At 43.0% G+C, this 12314-nt stretch overlaps 1 protein-coding gene across 3 annotated transcripts; it reads left to right on the top strand.

Moving 5' to 3' along the window:
* Positions 1-1366: 1366 nt before the first annotated feature.
* Positions 1367-11985, top strand: LOC118084557 (alcohol dehydrogenase 1-like). 3 transcript variants are annotated; one of them, XM_060278460.1, is made up of 9 exons: positions 1367-1511; positions 4030-4131; positions 4770-4911; positions 6136-6223; positions 6331-6553; positions 7363-7623; positions 8006-8141; positions 9218-9356; positions 11011-11985. In XM_060278460.1, the coding sequence occupies exons 1-9, from the start codon at positions 1494-1496 to the stop codon at positions 11033-11035; spliced, it is 1134 nt and encodes a 377-aa protein (XP_060134443.1). In that variant the 5' UTR covers positions 1367-1493; the 3' UTR covers positions 11036-11985. The 3 variants fall into 3 exon arrangements, with proteins under 3 accessions (XP_060134443.1, XP_060134444.1, XP_034970082.2); XM_035114191.2 differs by lacking the exon at positions 1367-1511 and adding an exon at positions 1521-2121; XM_060278461.1 differs by lacking the exon at positions 9218-9356.
* Positions 11986-12314: the final 329 nt, after the last annotated feature.

The raw sequence follows: 12314 nt of genomic DNA, 5'->3' as shown, positions 1-12314 counted from the left end.
GCCTTTCCCATGCCCTCCCACGGTGCCAGTCTTACATAATATACACATCAGAAATGAGGCATAGGTCAGAATAGAGAACTAGGAGCGCAGTGTAAGCAAATGTTCACTTTCCCCGCCCTGCACTTTAAATGCTGGCAGGTTCAGCTGTAAGCCTAAATGTCCCCCTCCAGAAAGGGTCACCCGCGGCAAACACACGGACTAGCTCCCCTTTGGCTATGGCCCTGGTAAAAAGTGTGTGGTCTCTAGCATATGAGTAAACAGATGGGCGTGCACAGAAGCGATTTATGGTATCTGCGCGTGCACAGACGTGATTTTCGGCTCTGCTCGGCAAGTCCCCACGCTGCGCCAGTTTAGCACAGCACATGGGGGACTCACTGAGCGGGCAGCTCGATAGCGGCTCATGGGCTGGTAAAATGGTCTTTGTGGGATGGATCCAGCCCATGGGCCGCATGTTGCTGACGCCTGCACTACACTCTGCCCTGCCATTCAGCCTAATCTCCCTCCGAGAGAGGCAATTTACTACCTGAGTCCCTGGAGGGCGGGTATGATAAACATATAATAGCAATTCTGGTGGTTATATGGCGAACATCCGTCCTGCCAAATGCAGTGATCTTTGCAATCTGGAAGCCCATATTTTCCCATAGGGCAGAAACCAGATCTAGGCTTATCTTCAGGTTTTTGGCTTCCCTTGTAAAACCACTTGAAATGTGAATTTGAATGGTTTATTAAGCTCTTCAAATAACCCTCAGGCACCCACACTGGGTAGAAGAACACACAAAAGAAAATAACTAGATTCCTTCTGGTAAAATTCCACAACAGGAATCTAAGCTCTGGGGCCTGCAGGAGGCTGGAGGACACACAGAAAACCATAAGGACTCTCTAGGTCTCTCATGCCGTTTTTGGCTATGAAATAAATTGTTTAATTATTTCCTGGTGCTGTGCGTATGCATGATCGCGCAAAAGTGAGGATTTGCCTGTTCTTAAATAACCTGTAATAGAATTTCTCTCCCAGTTTTTGACCCTAATGGCCTCTGCACTCCCTCCTTTATGCATTAGTAAAAAAGTGTGTGGCCTCTGGGGTCTGAGTGATTATGCTCTGTTCTAAATAAAAAATTTGAGCAAGAGAAGATGGACCAGATTGATTTTCACTTTTATGTACAAGTTGTTAGTCAGAATGTCTGTACCTGAACTGACCTTTTTCTTTTTAGATCCAATATTGTCCTAACTCTAAATGGTATTTAACTTTGGGTGGCAACTCCAGAGGGAGCTGATAAATACTTGCCAGGAATGAAAGAACTTTGAATCCCAGCTAGAAATGGGCCCTCCCCTTTCCCAGGTGGCCTATAATCGATTATAAATTTTGTGTGTACTGCAGGAAATTGTTGTTTGTGTATCTCCATGTTCTTGCTTTAGGCAAGAAGTGATAAGCAATAAGAGAAGACCTTCGTAAAAGAGTGAGCTTGTGGCAAGACTGAAAGCCAGGATCCAGACACATGGCAACTACAGGAAAGGTATGGAAAACTGTTCTTATGGCTCAGTCTATCTCAATCTATCTGAACATTGTTGGCATCCGTTTGTCTCGAGAGACAATGGAGTGCACCTCTGGGGGTGAAGTCAAATCTGCTGTGTTAGCAGCACCAAAGGGACCTCCCCGGAGCACAAGCCTGGGCAGTGTGTTTGGAGGTCCTGGGCTGGCCAGACGACAAGACCCCCTCTTGGCCTCGCTGATGTGGTCTAAAGGAAAGGAGAGCAATATGTTTGGCACCAGCTTGGCTACAAGAGTAGCCAGAAGGAGGTGTACAAGGCCTCATCCAACCATCTTAGGGACTCCACCCCGTATTTCTGTAGGGTTTTATGCCTTAGCCTTTTATTCTCCTGAACGTATCCCACAAGGCAATGGAGGTTTAGGATCAGAGTTTTCCTTCTCCTAGATGGGCTACCTTCCCAGGTTGACGAGCCCTATCTGCCCCCATCTGGATACTACATGCTAATGTTTGCATTTGCACAGATACTACATCGCTTCGAAGAGGAAAGAACTAAGGATTGCTACATTCCCATTGCCAGAACAGAGAAACCTCTGACTTTTACTTGTGCAAATTCCAAAGCAGCAAAGACCAAGATGTAACAATTTATCTCCTACTTATACATTCAAAGCAAGAGTCTGCTTGATATAAGTGAATGAGACAAACAGCAGGACACTCAATTTTCCCAATACAGTAATACTAAAAGCTGACATTGCATTGTGTAGGCTTTAAATAATAAACCAAGAGGTTCTGGGTTTGAAGGTTACCTCGACCATTAGGTTGTATTACACAAGTTATTGTTGTTGTTTAAATAATTCATTACATACATAGAAATAAATTATTTTTTAAAAACCTTACAAACTTATATTTATAACCTGCCATTTTCATAACAATTCATGTTATAATTACAGTGTTCCCAGCAGCGTATATGGTTTGACATAGTCATGCAGACTGTCAAGTTCTAAATAATTATATTGACCTGAAGTTGATATTTCATTTACTAACATCAGGAAATTGGCATTAGCTGGTTGAAAGCAGCCCTCGTAGCTCTTTGATGGAGGTCTTTTCTACCTTTAACTGAAGATGAAGAGAACTGGACCTGGAAGCTTTTGTATTAAAAAGCTTGTCTTCTGTCACTGAAATACAAGCCCTGTCCAATAATGATCATAATATGGGAAGTGTTTTATTCTATTGCTACTGTTTACTGAACCCCATTAACTTACAGCATCAATATGGCATCCTTGTTGGTGTGGGTTGGGCATTACTAAAGTGCTTCTAGGAAGTAGACTTTGGGAGCACTGGTGTGCTGGTCAAGTGACTCTTGCAAGTCATGTGATAGGGATGGGCAACCTTTGGCTATTGAGGGGCACGTTCCCTCAGGTGTAATCTGTCAGGGGGTCACATACTAGCAGTGGGCAGGACAGGAGCCAAAAGTGGTCAGAACCAGCTTTTCCCCACCTCTCTTTCTGCCATTCTCCTTCTTCCCCCCCCCTCTCTCTCTCCCTCCCTCCCTCTCTTCTTCTCCTTCCTTTGCTCTGTTGGAAGAGGGAGAGATTACCTATTCTTGCCAGCGGTCTGAACTGATATTAAAGGTGCACTGTGAAATTCATCTGCAAACTGAGCAAATACATAATGTCTTGTTGGAAGAGGGAGAGATTATTTATTCTTGCCAGAGGTCTGAACTGATAGTTTGAAGAGCAGTTTTGAAATAAGGCCTTGGGGCAAAGGTTGCACACTCCTGCTGTAGGGTGAAAGTGGCAATCTCCATGCTGATTGTAGCAACTCTAAGGTTGCAATCTTAATTAAATCATTAAAGGTACACTGTGAAATTCATCTCTGACCTGTTTTGATTGGCTCCATTTTCACAGGTGATCAAATGCAAATGCATAATGTCTTGAGTTTCCTATGACATTATTGTTCCTTCCTTTCTCCTTTCTGTTTATCTGGCCTTATGTACTGCATATCACTGCAATTCCATTTCTTATTTCCCCCTTTCCCGTAGTTGCCAACAGCAGGTGTTTAGTTTGGATTAGCTTCTCCAAACAAGAGCCAGAGATCGGAGGCGGCAGGATGGGATGAAATTGTTATATTGGAGGCGTTGGGTGCAGAGGGGACAGAGGTGGAGACCGAGGAAATCATTCTCCTTGTTTTCAGATGTGTGTGTTTTGTTATCTTTTAAAACAGCACACAGAGTGGGGGGGGGAGTTGGCCAGACTGTGTCTCTCCCCCAATCTCACATTTGCACTCAGGAAAAAAGTGAATGTACTATTACTTTTGAAAGGAACGAAAAACTGTCACACAGATGCTAAAAAGAAGGGTAAAATGACAGTAGAACCTGCTGTTTTGGCAGTAATAGCACAGGATGAGGACAACTGACCTCTGCTGGAGCTTAGATTTTAAGTCCTCAGTGGCTTGGGACCTAATATCTCAGGGAAAAGCCTCCTCCCATATTGTCCTGCCTTTGAAATTCATCTTTGATCTGTTTTGATTGACTCCATTTCCAAAGGTGATTAAATGCAAAGCTGCAATCATCTGGGAAGTTGGCCAAATGCCTTCAGTAGAGGAGGTGGAGGTGGCACCTCCAAGAAGTCATGAAATTCGAGTGAAGGTAAATATCTATTTTTCCAAAAGGGAAGGTGCTTTCATTCATTGTGAATTACGATTACAGTGGCTGAGGATCTTTAGCTGCCTAAACTCTTAAAACTTGGATGGTGGGGGTCTAGAGTGGTGGGGCAATGGTTCTGGAAGACTTAAAACTCAAAGGTGGCTCTTTCCCTGCCAGAAGAAGAAAGATTCCACAAAAGTCTTGGCCACATTTGTGCAGAGTTTCAACTATAGTTTGTTGAGGTTGCAGTTGAAACTTACACAGCCATAAGATGAAAGGAAATGCAAAACTTCTGAGCAAGTTCAAAAAAGAATAAAAGTGGAAGGTTCTCTCCCTATTATCTTTCATACAAAGATTATATGTATTTCTGGCTAGTCCTTTGGGTCACAATTAGTCAGATCTGAACTGGATCAAGTGGGTAACATTCTTGCTGAAACTCTTGTAAGCAACTTTCCTTGTGAGCTGGTCCTTTTTGTGAATACCTGCAGTTGTGTGAATGGGGTGTCTGCAGGATCATCTGTTCACCTGGAGACCCATGTTTATGACAGAGACAATAAAATTCAGTGCCAGTTCTTGATGAAAATGTGTGCTAGGTTGAAGCAGTATAAGTACTGGAATAATATATTGCATTTCCCCTGCAGATAGTGGCCACTGGGATCTGTAGGACAGATTATCAGGTAGTAAAAGGCATTTTCGCTAACATAGACTACCCAGTTATTGTGGGTCACGAAGGAGCTGGAATTGTTGAAAGTATTGGACCAGGAGTCACTTCTGTAAAGCCAGGTAAGGATGAGGCAGATCAGAAACTCAGAAGTGCTTGTGCATTGGTCCCTGCTGGGATTTGCAAGCATGACGTAAATAGTTTCACTCCAAATTGCCTTCTAATGCAGGCGTGGGGAAACGTTGGGCCTCCAGGTGTTGTTGAACCACAACACTCATCATCCCCAGCAATCAAGGCCAATAGCAAGGGATGCTGGAAGTTGTTCACATTATATACGACAAATAACCTCTTTCTCCAAGTACCTATCAGAACTGTAAGGTATGCATGAAGATAGTGTTACAAATGTTGGACAAATGCCATCCCCTATTCCTGCTGAGTGGTAGCATGATTCCAGGAGGTTCCAGGCCCTCAGCCAGGATCTGTGTTCCTTTGGAGAATTGAGACATGGCGGAGATTGTTGTAGCTTTAAGAAAGATGGTTTATTCACCTATTTACACCTTCAGTCTGCATAGAGGGAGTCCAAATCTTACAGCATTGTCATCCCACAGAAGTGTAGCCCTGGAGTCAAAGGCTTATCTTTCAGCCAGCCTTCAGCAGCCTGCCCAAGATGGATCCCAGACTTTGTTCACCCTCTTCCTCTTCCCTGCACACCTTGCTAAAAACTCTCTTTTCCTGTCACTTCACACCACTTCACACACACTTCTGCCTGCCCAGGCCACTGATTCCTCCTAGATGAGCCTTCAACACCTTTTGTCATGTTAATGCCTCGATCCCAGGAGAGACCCTGGCTTGGAAAGGAATCTTAGCCTGATTTTTCCACTGGTCTGCAGTCTTTCCTTCAATACTCCAAATAATCAAAATCCTACCATCTATTAATTTCTAGGGTTTAGAGGATCACCCCACAAAAAATAACAATATCACTGTGTTTCTCACAAAAGCAAGCAGGTAAACCCTGGCAGAAATGGTTCCGTTTCCTTTGAGTGACAATCATAGCTTCATAATGCACAAAGTAGCCCTCTATATGCTGACTACAAAATAATCAGGGGGGGAAATAGTATAAACCATTATAAATTGTTTTGGTGATTTGGAGATTTGAAATCAAGCTGGATTTGTGTTTGTTAGTGTCTCTGGTAACTTCTCTCTCTTACATCATGGATGTTGGCTTATATTATGGAAGTATGTTCGGTATTTCATTAATATTATTGCTACAAGTTTGTCATGGCCTTTGAATAGAACGATAAGCCTATGAACTTAAACTGTTCTTGTCCTTGTTGTTTTCCCACAAGGTGACAAAGTCATTCCTCTTTGTCTTCCCCAGTGTGGAGAATGCAGCTGCTGTTTAAGTCCTAAAACTAACTGTTGCCTCAAGGCCCAGTAAGTTCATCTGACATCTTCTATTAAATATTTGTCTTTCTCAGTAATATTGAAAATTAGCATTTAGTCCAATTTATTATGCAAACCACTCTGAATCTCCTCAACAGCCTCTGCGAACCTATTCAAAACCTGATGCCAGATAAAACCAGCAGGTTCACCTGCAGAGGGAAACAGATCCACCACTTCCTATGGACGAGCACCTTCTCCGAATACACGGTTGTGCCTGAGGCTTCCATCACAAGAATCCACAATGATGCTCCACTGGATAAAGTCTGCCTCCTTGGTTGTGCATTTCCCACTGGCTATGGAACCGCCATCAACTTTGCCCAGGTGAAAATCGATTCACATTGATTCCCTTGTGCTTCTCAAATAAGTGAAACAAGTGTGTGCTTACTCCCTGCCTGAGAAGAGTGTCACCTTCAGGGATCCCTTTTCCGGTAACGATTCTGAGATGCAAAAATACCTGACACTACTTGAGCTTCCCTGCTCTCAGTGGGTCCAGCCTCATAATAGTAGCTCTAAAAAGCAGCAGCAAGGGGCTGATGGTTGGGAAAGTCATTGTGTTTCGACCTCATAGGCCACCGATGGGGAACATGTCACATCCAGGCACTGTTAGACTACAGTTCCCATCATTCCGAATGGCCATGTTGCCTGGGCTCATGGGTGTTGCAGTGCAACACAGGTCGTCCTTCCCTATCTGAGGCTGTTCCTTATCCCAGCCTCCCTACTGCATTCTTTTGTTTCTCTTGTTCGTCCTTATTCTCTTCAGTGATTCCTGCCCAGTTGGTTATTAATTATATTCATTATATTTATATCCTTTCTTTCCTCCCAGGACCTCAAGGTGGTATACATGGTCCACCGTCCACCCCAACATTTAGCCTCACAATACTCCCATGTTGGACCAATACAGTGATTGGCCCAAGGTGACCCAGTGAGCTTCATGGCTGAGTGGGGATCTGAACCACAATCTTCTAGGTCCTAGTCCAACACTCTAAGCACTACACCACAATGTCTCTCGGTTGTGTCTCTCCTTGCCTCTTTTTGTCCTATCCGCTAGTCTTCCTCCCTCCCAGGTCCCCATTCCTGCTACATCACTTGTGTCCTGAGAAATCCCTAAGGGAGTTTATATCAATTTGCAGGTTGAACCGGGCTCTACCTGTGCCGTCTTCGGCTTGGGAGGTGTCGGTCTGTCTGTTGTCATGGGCTGCAAAGCTGCTGGAGCATCCAGGATTATTGGGATTGACATCAACAAAGATAAATTTACTAAGGCCAAAGAGTTAGGAGCCACAGAATGCATCGCTCCTCAAGATTTCAAGAAGCCCCTGAATGAGGTTCTGGTAGAGATGACAGGTCTTGGCGTGGACTACGCATTTGAAGTGACGGGAAATATTGACACTGTGGTATGTTTTCTGTTATGATGCTAATCACTTGGGCTCACAATCTCCATTTTTGGGCTCTCCTGTTCAGCCCAGGGGTCACAGCTGTGATCTCTCCTTATATAAGCAGTGCAGCTGGTTGGGACTACCGTATGTAAAAGTGTTAGGTGGGAAATTCAGAGGACAGAGGGACGCTTCATGGTTGGAGGCAATATGCTTCTGAATTCTATTTGCTGGAAAATGCAGGAGGAAAGAGGACTGCTGTACTCTGGTCCTGTTTTGGGGCTTCCTACAGGCATCCGGTTGGCCACTGTGAGAATAGTACGCTGGACTAGATGGGACCCTGACTTTTATGTTCCTTTATTTTTCCTATCCCGAGCTTGTTTTTCTTTGTGTCTCAAAACAGGTCACTGCCCTTAAATCCTGCCATTTGGGCCATGGCACCTGTGTGCTGGTTGGAGAACCTCCTGCAGGGGCACAGTTCTCAGTCGAACCTATTCTGCTCCTCACGGGAAGGAAATTAACAGGATGTTTGGTTGGAGGTGCGGATTGGTGATGTATGGCAGCTCCTGCACTGAATCATAGAACGGGAATTCATTGTGAAGGTCACTGAGTGTAGATCCTGCTCTGTGCAGGATCTGAAGTGCAGGATTCAGCCACAGCATCCCTGACAGATGGCCCTTCAGCCTCTACTTAAATACTTCCAGCCCAGGGAAACCCATCATCTACTGCAGTGTAGGCTCTATTCTCAGGTGCCAAAGACCAGGACTTCTATACTGCCAAGACCCCAAAACGTTCATGAAAAAGGAACTACCAAAAGGGCCCCTTCTACTGATTTGAATGTCCAAGAGCAGGCATCCCCAAACTGTTTTGGGACTACAACTCCCATCATCCCTAGCTAACAGGACCAGTGGTCGGGGAAAATGGGAGTTGTAATCCGAAACATCTGGAGGGCCAAAGTTTGGGGATGCCTGATCTACTGAGTCAGTCCTACGTCCTTGCTGAACAGTTCTTGTGATTAGGAAGTTTCTCCTGACATTTATCTGAAATCTGCTTCCCTGCAATTCCCCCCATTGATCCTAGTTCTGCCCAATGGAGTAACAGAGAATTGTAGAGTTGGAAGGGACCCCAAGGGTCCAACCCCCTGTATTGCAGGAAACTCAACTAAAACATCCATCCAACCTCTGTTTAAAAACCTCTAACAAAAGTTTCCCTTCTTATTGGTGGGCAGCAAAATAATATAAAGGAAATTTTTGGAGGATTCAAAACAGGTGCCTAGACCCATTTACATAGTGACTTGCCAATGCAATGTCTAGAGACAGCCACCTATTGAAATCTGTGCAAGTGAGGAACCCAAATATGATGTTGATGGACAGTGTGGGAAAGTGTTGGTGGACATAATAGGTATGCAGACTAAATTTGGGGGCAGCCTTTCCATCCCATTGGCTTTTGATTCTACTAATCTTACATTGTTAACATAAACAGGAGTTATCGTCATCTTCTAAAAAAAAGTTTTTTTAAAAAAAAGCTCACACATCCTAACATTTTATATTCTTTGAAAATAATCATAATCAAGCTTGCTGACTAATCCAATATTCTTTTATTTCTCCTGCCCCAGGTTGGAAGTTAAAAGATGCTGTCCCTAAACTAGTTTCTGATTACATGAACAAGAAATTTAATATGGATGCATTAATAACTCACACATTGCCTTTTGAAAAAATTACCGAAGGCTTTGAGCTTTTAGTTGCAGGAAAAAGGTATGGGTTTTATTTTTTATTTTATTTTTACTTTTTAGGTATGGGTTCTATTTTGTTTTTTTTTTACTTTCTTACGCTTCCTTTCTTCCAATCAGTAGCAGATAGAATGATAGGGTGGCAACACTTGGCTGACCTCCCGATAGCTATGGGGTGAGACGGAAGGTTGAGGAGGCTGGGAGGTCAGTGTGGTGAAAACACCCCAGCAGAGGCAATCCAGTGATTCTACTGGTGCATTTGGATCATGCCAACTTCCCAGCCATCTCATTCCTCTCCCTCTCCTTAAAACATAAGAAGCTGCCTTATACTGAGGCAGATCAGTAGTCTTTCTAGCTCAGTACTGTCTAGAGCAGGGTTTCCCAAACTTTTGTCTCTAGCTGTTTTTAGACTACATTTCCCACCATCCTTGACCACTGGTCCTGTAAGCTAGGGATGGTGGGAGATGTAGTCCCAAAACAGCTGGAGACTCAAGATTGGGAAACCCTGGTCTAGACTGATTGGCAGAAGCCCTCCAGGATTTCAGAGTAGGGACCCTCTCCCCCTACCTAGGGATAAAACCTTAAACTTTCTGCATGCAAAGTAGATGTTCTGCCACTAAGCTGAGAGTAGGGACCCTCTCCCCCTACCTAGGGATAAAACCTTAAACTTTCTGCATGCAAAGTAGATGTTCTGCCACTAAGCTGAAACTGCTTCTCAGTAAGCGGCTTAACCCAACCGTTAAGAGGCCCATGGAATTTCCCCCCCCCCCATGCTGTCTGCTACTGCCTCCGATGATATCGCTGTGGTTTATTTTTACCCTCACAACAGCCCTGTGCAGTAGGTTAAGTTGGGAAATAGTGACTAGTCCAAGGGCAGCCTGTGAGTGCTTTGGAAATGTCAGAATTGCTGACCCAAAAATACCCACCCACCCGAATCACACATGAAAACAAAGAGCATCATAGCCAATCACAAATGAACAACTACACCCTTGGCTAACCCAAATCTCTCTCACCATCAAAAGAACACAAGCGAATAAAGGAGTACCAACAGAAACAAAGCTGACATCAAGCCCTACATATATTAAGCAAAACAGAAACATCGTCACCTACTCTCACCCCCATCCACCCTCCCATCCCCTATCTACCTTGTTTTCCCTCTTTCTTCTTAGTGTCTTAACAAATGAAACTGATTTGCAAAAATGATACATGTTAAAATATGAGTGAAACTGCACACACCTTTGTAATTCAAGAAATCTTTAATAAAAAAATATTTTTATTAAAAAAATGGAAATGTCAGAATTGGACTTCGATCAAACCAGATGGCAGCGTACATGTCTTAAGAACTATAAGCAGAGCTGGCCCTATCGTTAGGTAGAGGACATGAATTTTGGTGCAACATGAAATGCCATGTCCCCTAGGCTAATCTGTTTTCCTCAGGCACAATGGTATTCCTCAGTCAAAATAGTATTCAGTGACCAGTCTGGTCAGCTTCTGGTCAAATTGGAGGGAGGGGATGCCATCTTGTACTTTGACTGAGGCCACAAAATCTCTTGGACCAGCTTTAGATTCTCCAAGCAGAGTCATGGTTATTGCTATGATCTCTTCTGATGCCTGTTGAATGTTGCTAGGGTGCTTTCTTGTACCTATACTGTATTAATGTTTTGCCTTTTCTCTTTCAGTATTCGCTGCATTTTGTTGTTTTAAACTTCCAGAAGCAACTAGTAAAAGGGGCCTCAGCTGGATACGTACCTTTGAATCCCTCCCCAAATTCAACAGAAATGGTTGAGGGTTAAGTCAGCAATGATACAGTGGGCTAAAGATTTAGGACATGATATATAAATGAATACATGGGGAAAGCTGGGGAAAGTTGACATGAAATTTACTGCTTGATATGCTTTAAAAGAGGATTATATGAAAATGATGCATAGATGGTATCTAACACCTAACAAATTGTCTAAAATATAGAAGAAGGTTCCTCAAGTAGATGGATCTTTTTTCATAGGGTGGATTTGTAAGAAAGCGAGGGTATTTTGGGGAATAATATATGGCAAGATAAAAAATATATTTAAAGTGATCATACCCAAAAAAAACCCTGATGCTTTTCTCTTAGGGATTAAAGGGACTGAAGTTACAAAAATATGATTAATCTGTTTATGTATGTAATGACAGCAGCTAGGATTCTTTGTGCACAAAAATGGAAGGAAGAAGAGGTTCGCACCAAAGAAGAATGGATAAGCGATGGACTATGCAGAATCAGCAAAGCAAGCAGCTAAAATAAGAGAATGATTATTATTTTGTGGAAGAAGTGAAGCCTTTTCCAGACTATTTAAAGAAATATTACAGTATGATGAATTTGCGAGCAGGATTTGAACGACGAACAATAGAAGGAATTAGAGATTATTGTAGTATTGTTATTGTGTAAGAGTGAGGAGTTAAGTGGTGAAATAAAAAACACCACGAAAAAAGGGACGAGAAGTCAATAATAATTATTTCTTTTGTTTTATGTATTGGAATGCATATGTGAACATTTTGAAAATTTAATAAAATACAACTGGGAGAAAAAGTCATACAACAGAAAATACTTTACTGTCTATCAAGGTAATTATTTTATCTGTGTAGCTGAATTTGTGCAGTTTCATAAATAAAGGCCTGATTCCTGATTTTATTTTATTTTTTTTAAGTCTCCAAGCAGAGTCAAGGCTGTTGCTATGATCTCTCCTGACGTCTACTGAATGTTGCTAGGGTGCTGTCTTATATTTACATTAATGTTTTCTCATTTCTTTCTCAGTATTCACCGTGTTGTTTTAAACTTCCAGCAGCATCTAGTAAGAGGGGCATCAGCTGAATACAGCTTGTTGTTCTTGTTGTTGTTTAGTCGTTTAGTCGTGTCCGACTCTTCGTGACCCCATGGACCATAGCATGCCAGGCACTCCTGTCTTGCACTGCCTCCTGCAGTTTGGTCAAACTCATGTTGGTAGCGTCG

This window comes from Zootoca vivipara, chromosome 9 (assembly GCF_963506605.1).
Source record: "Zootoca vivipara chromosome 9, rZooViv1.1, whole genome shotgun sequence".
In the NCBI taxonomy this organism is placed as follows: Eukaryota; Metazoa; Chordata; class Lepidosauria; order Squamata; family Lacertidae; genus Zootoca; species Zootoca vivipara.
The sequence above is the reverse complement of the archived record's forward strand: the minus strand, read 5'-3'. Positions and strand labels throughout refer to the sequence as shown.

Excerpts from the sequence above, each read along its gene's own strand:
- LOC118084557 (XM_060278460.1), top strand. Across the intron at positions 4,912-6,135 it reads AGTCACTTCTGTAAAGCCAG|GTGACAAAGTCATTCCTCTT; the intron begins GTAAGGATGAGG and ends TTTTCCCACAAG. Across the intron at positions 7,624-8,005 it reads CGGGAAATATTGACACTGTG|GTCACTGCCCTTAAATCCTG; the intron begins GTATGTTTTCTG and ends GTCTCAAAACAG.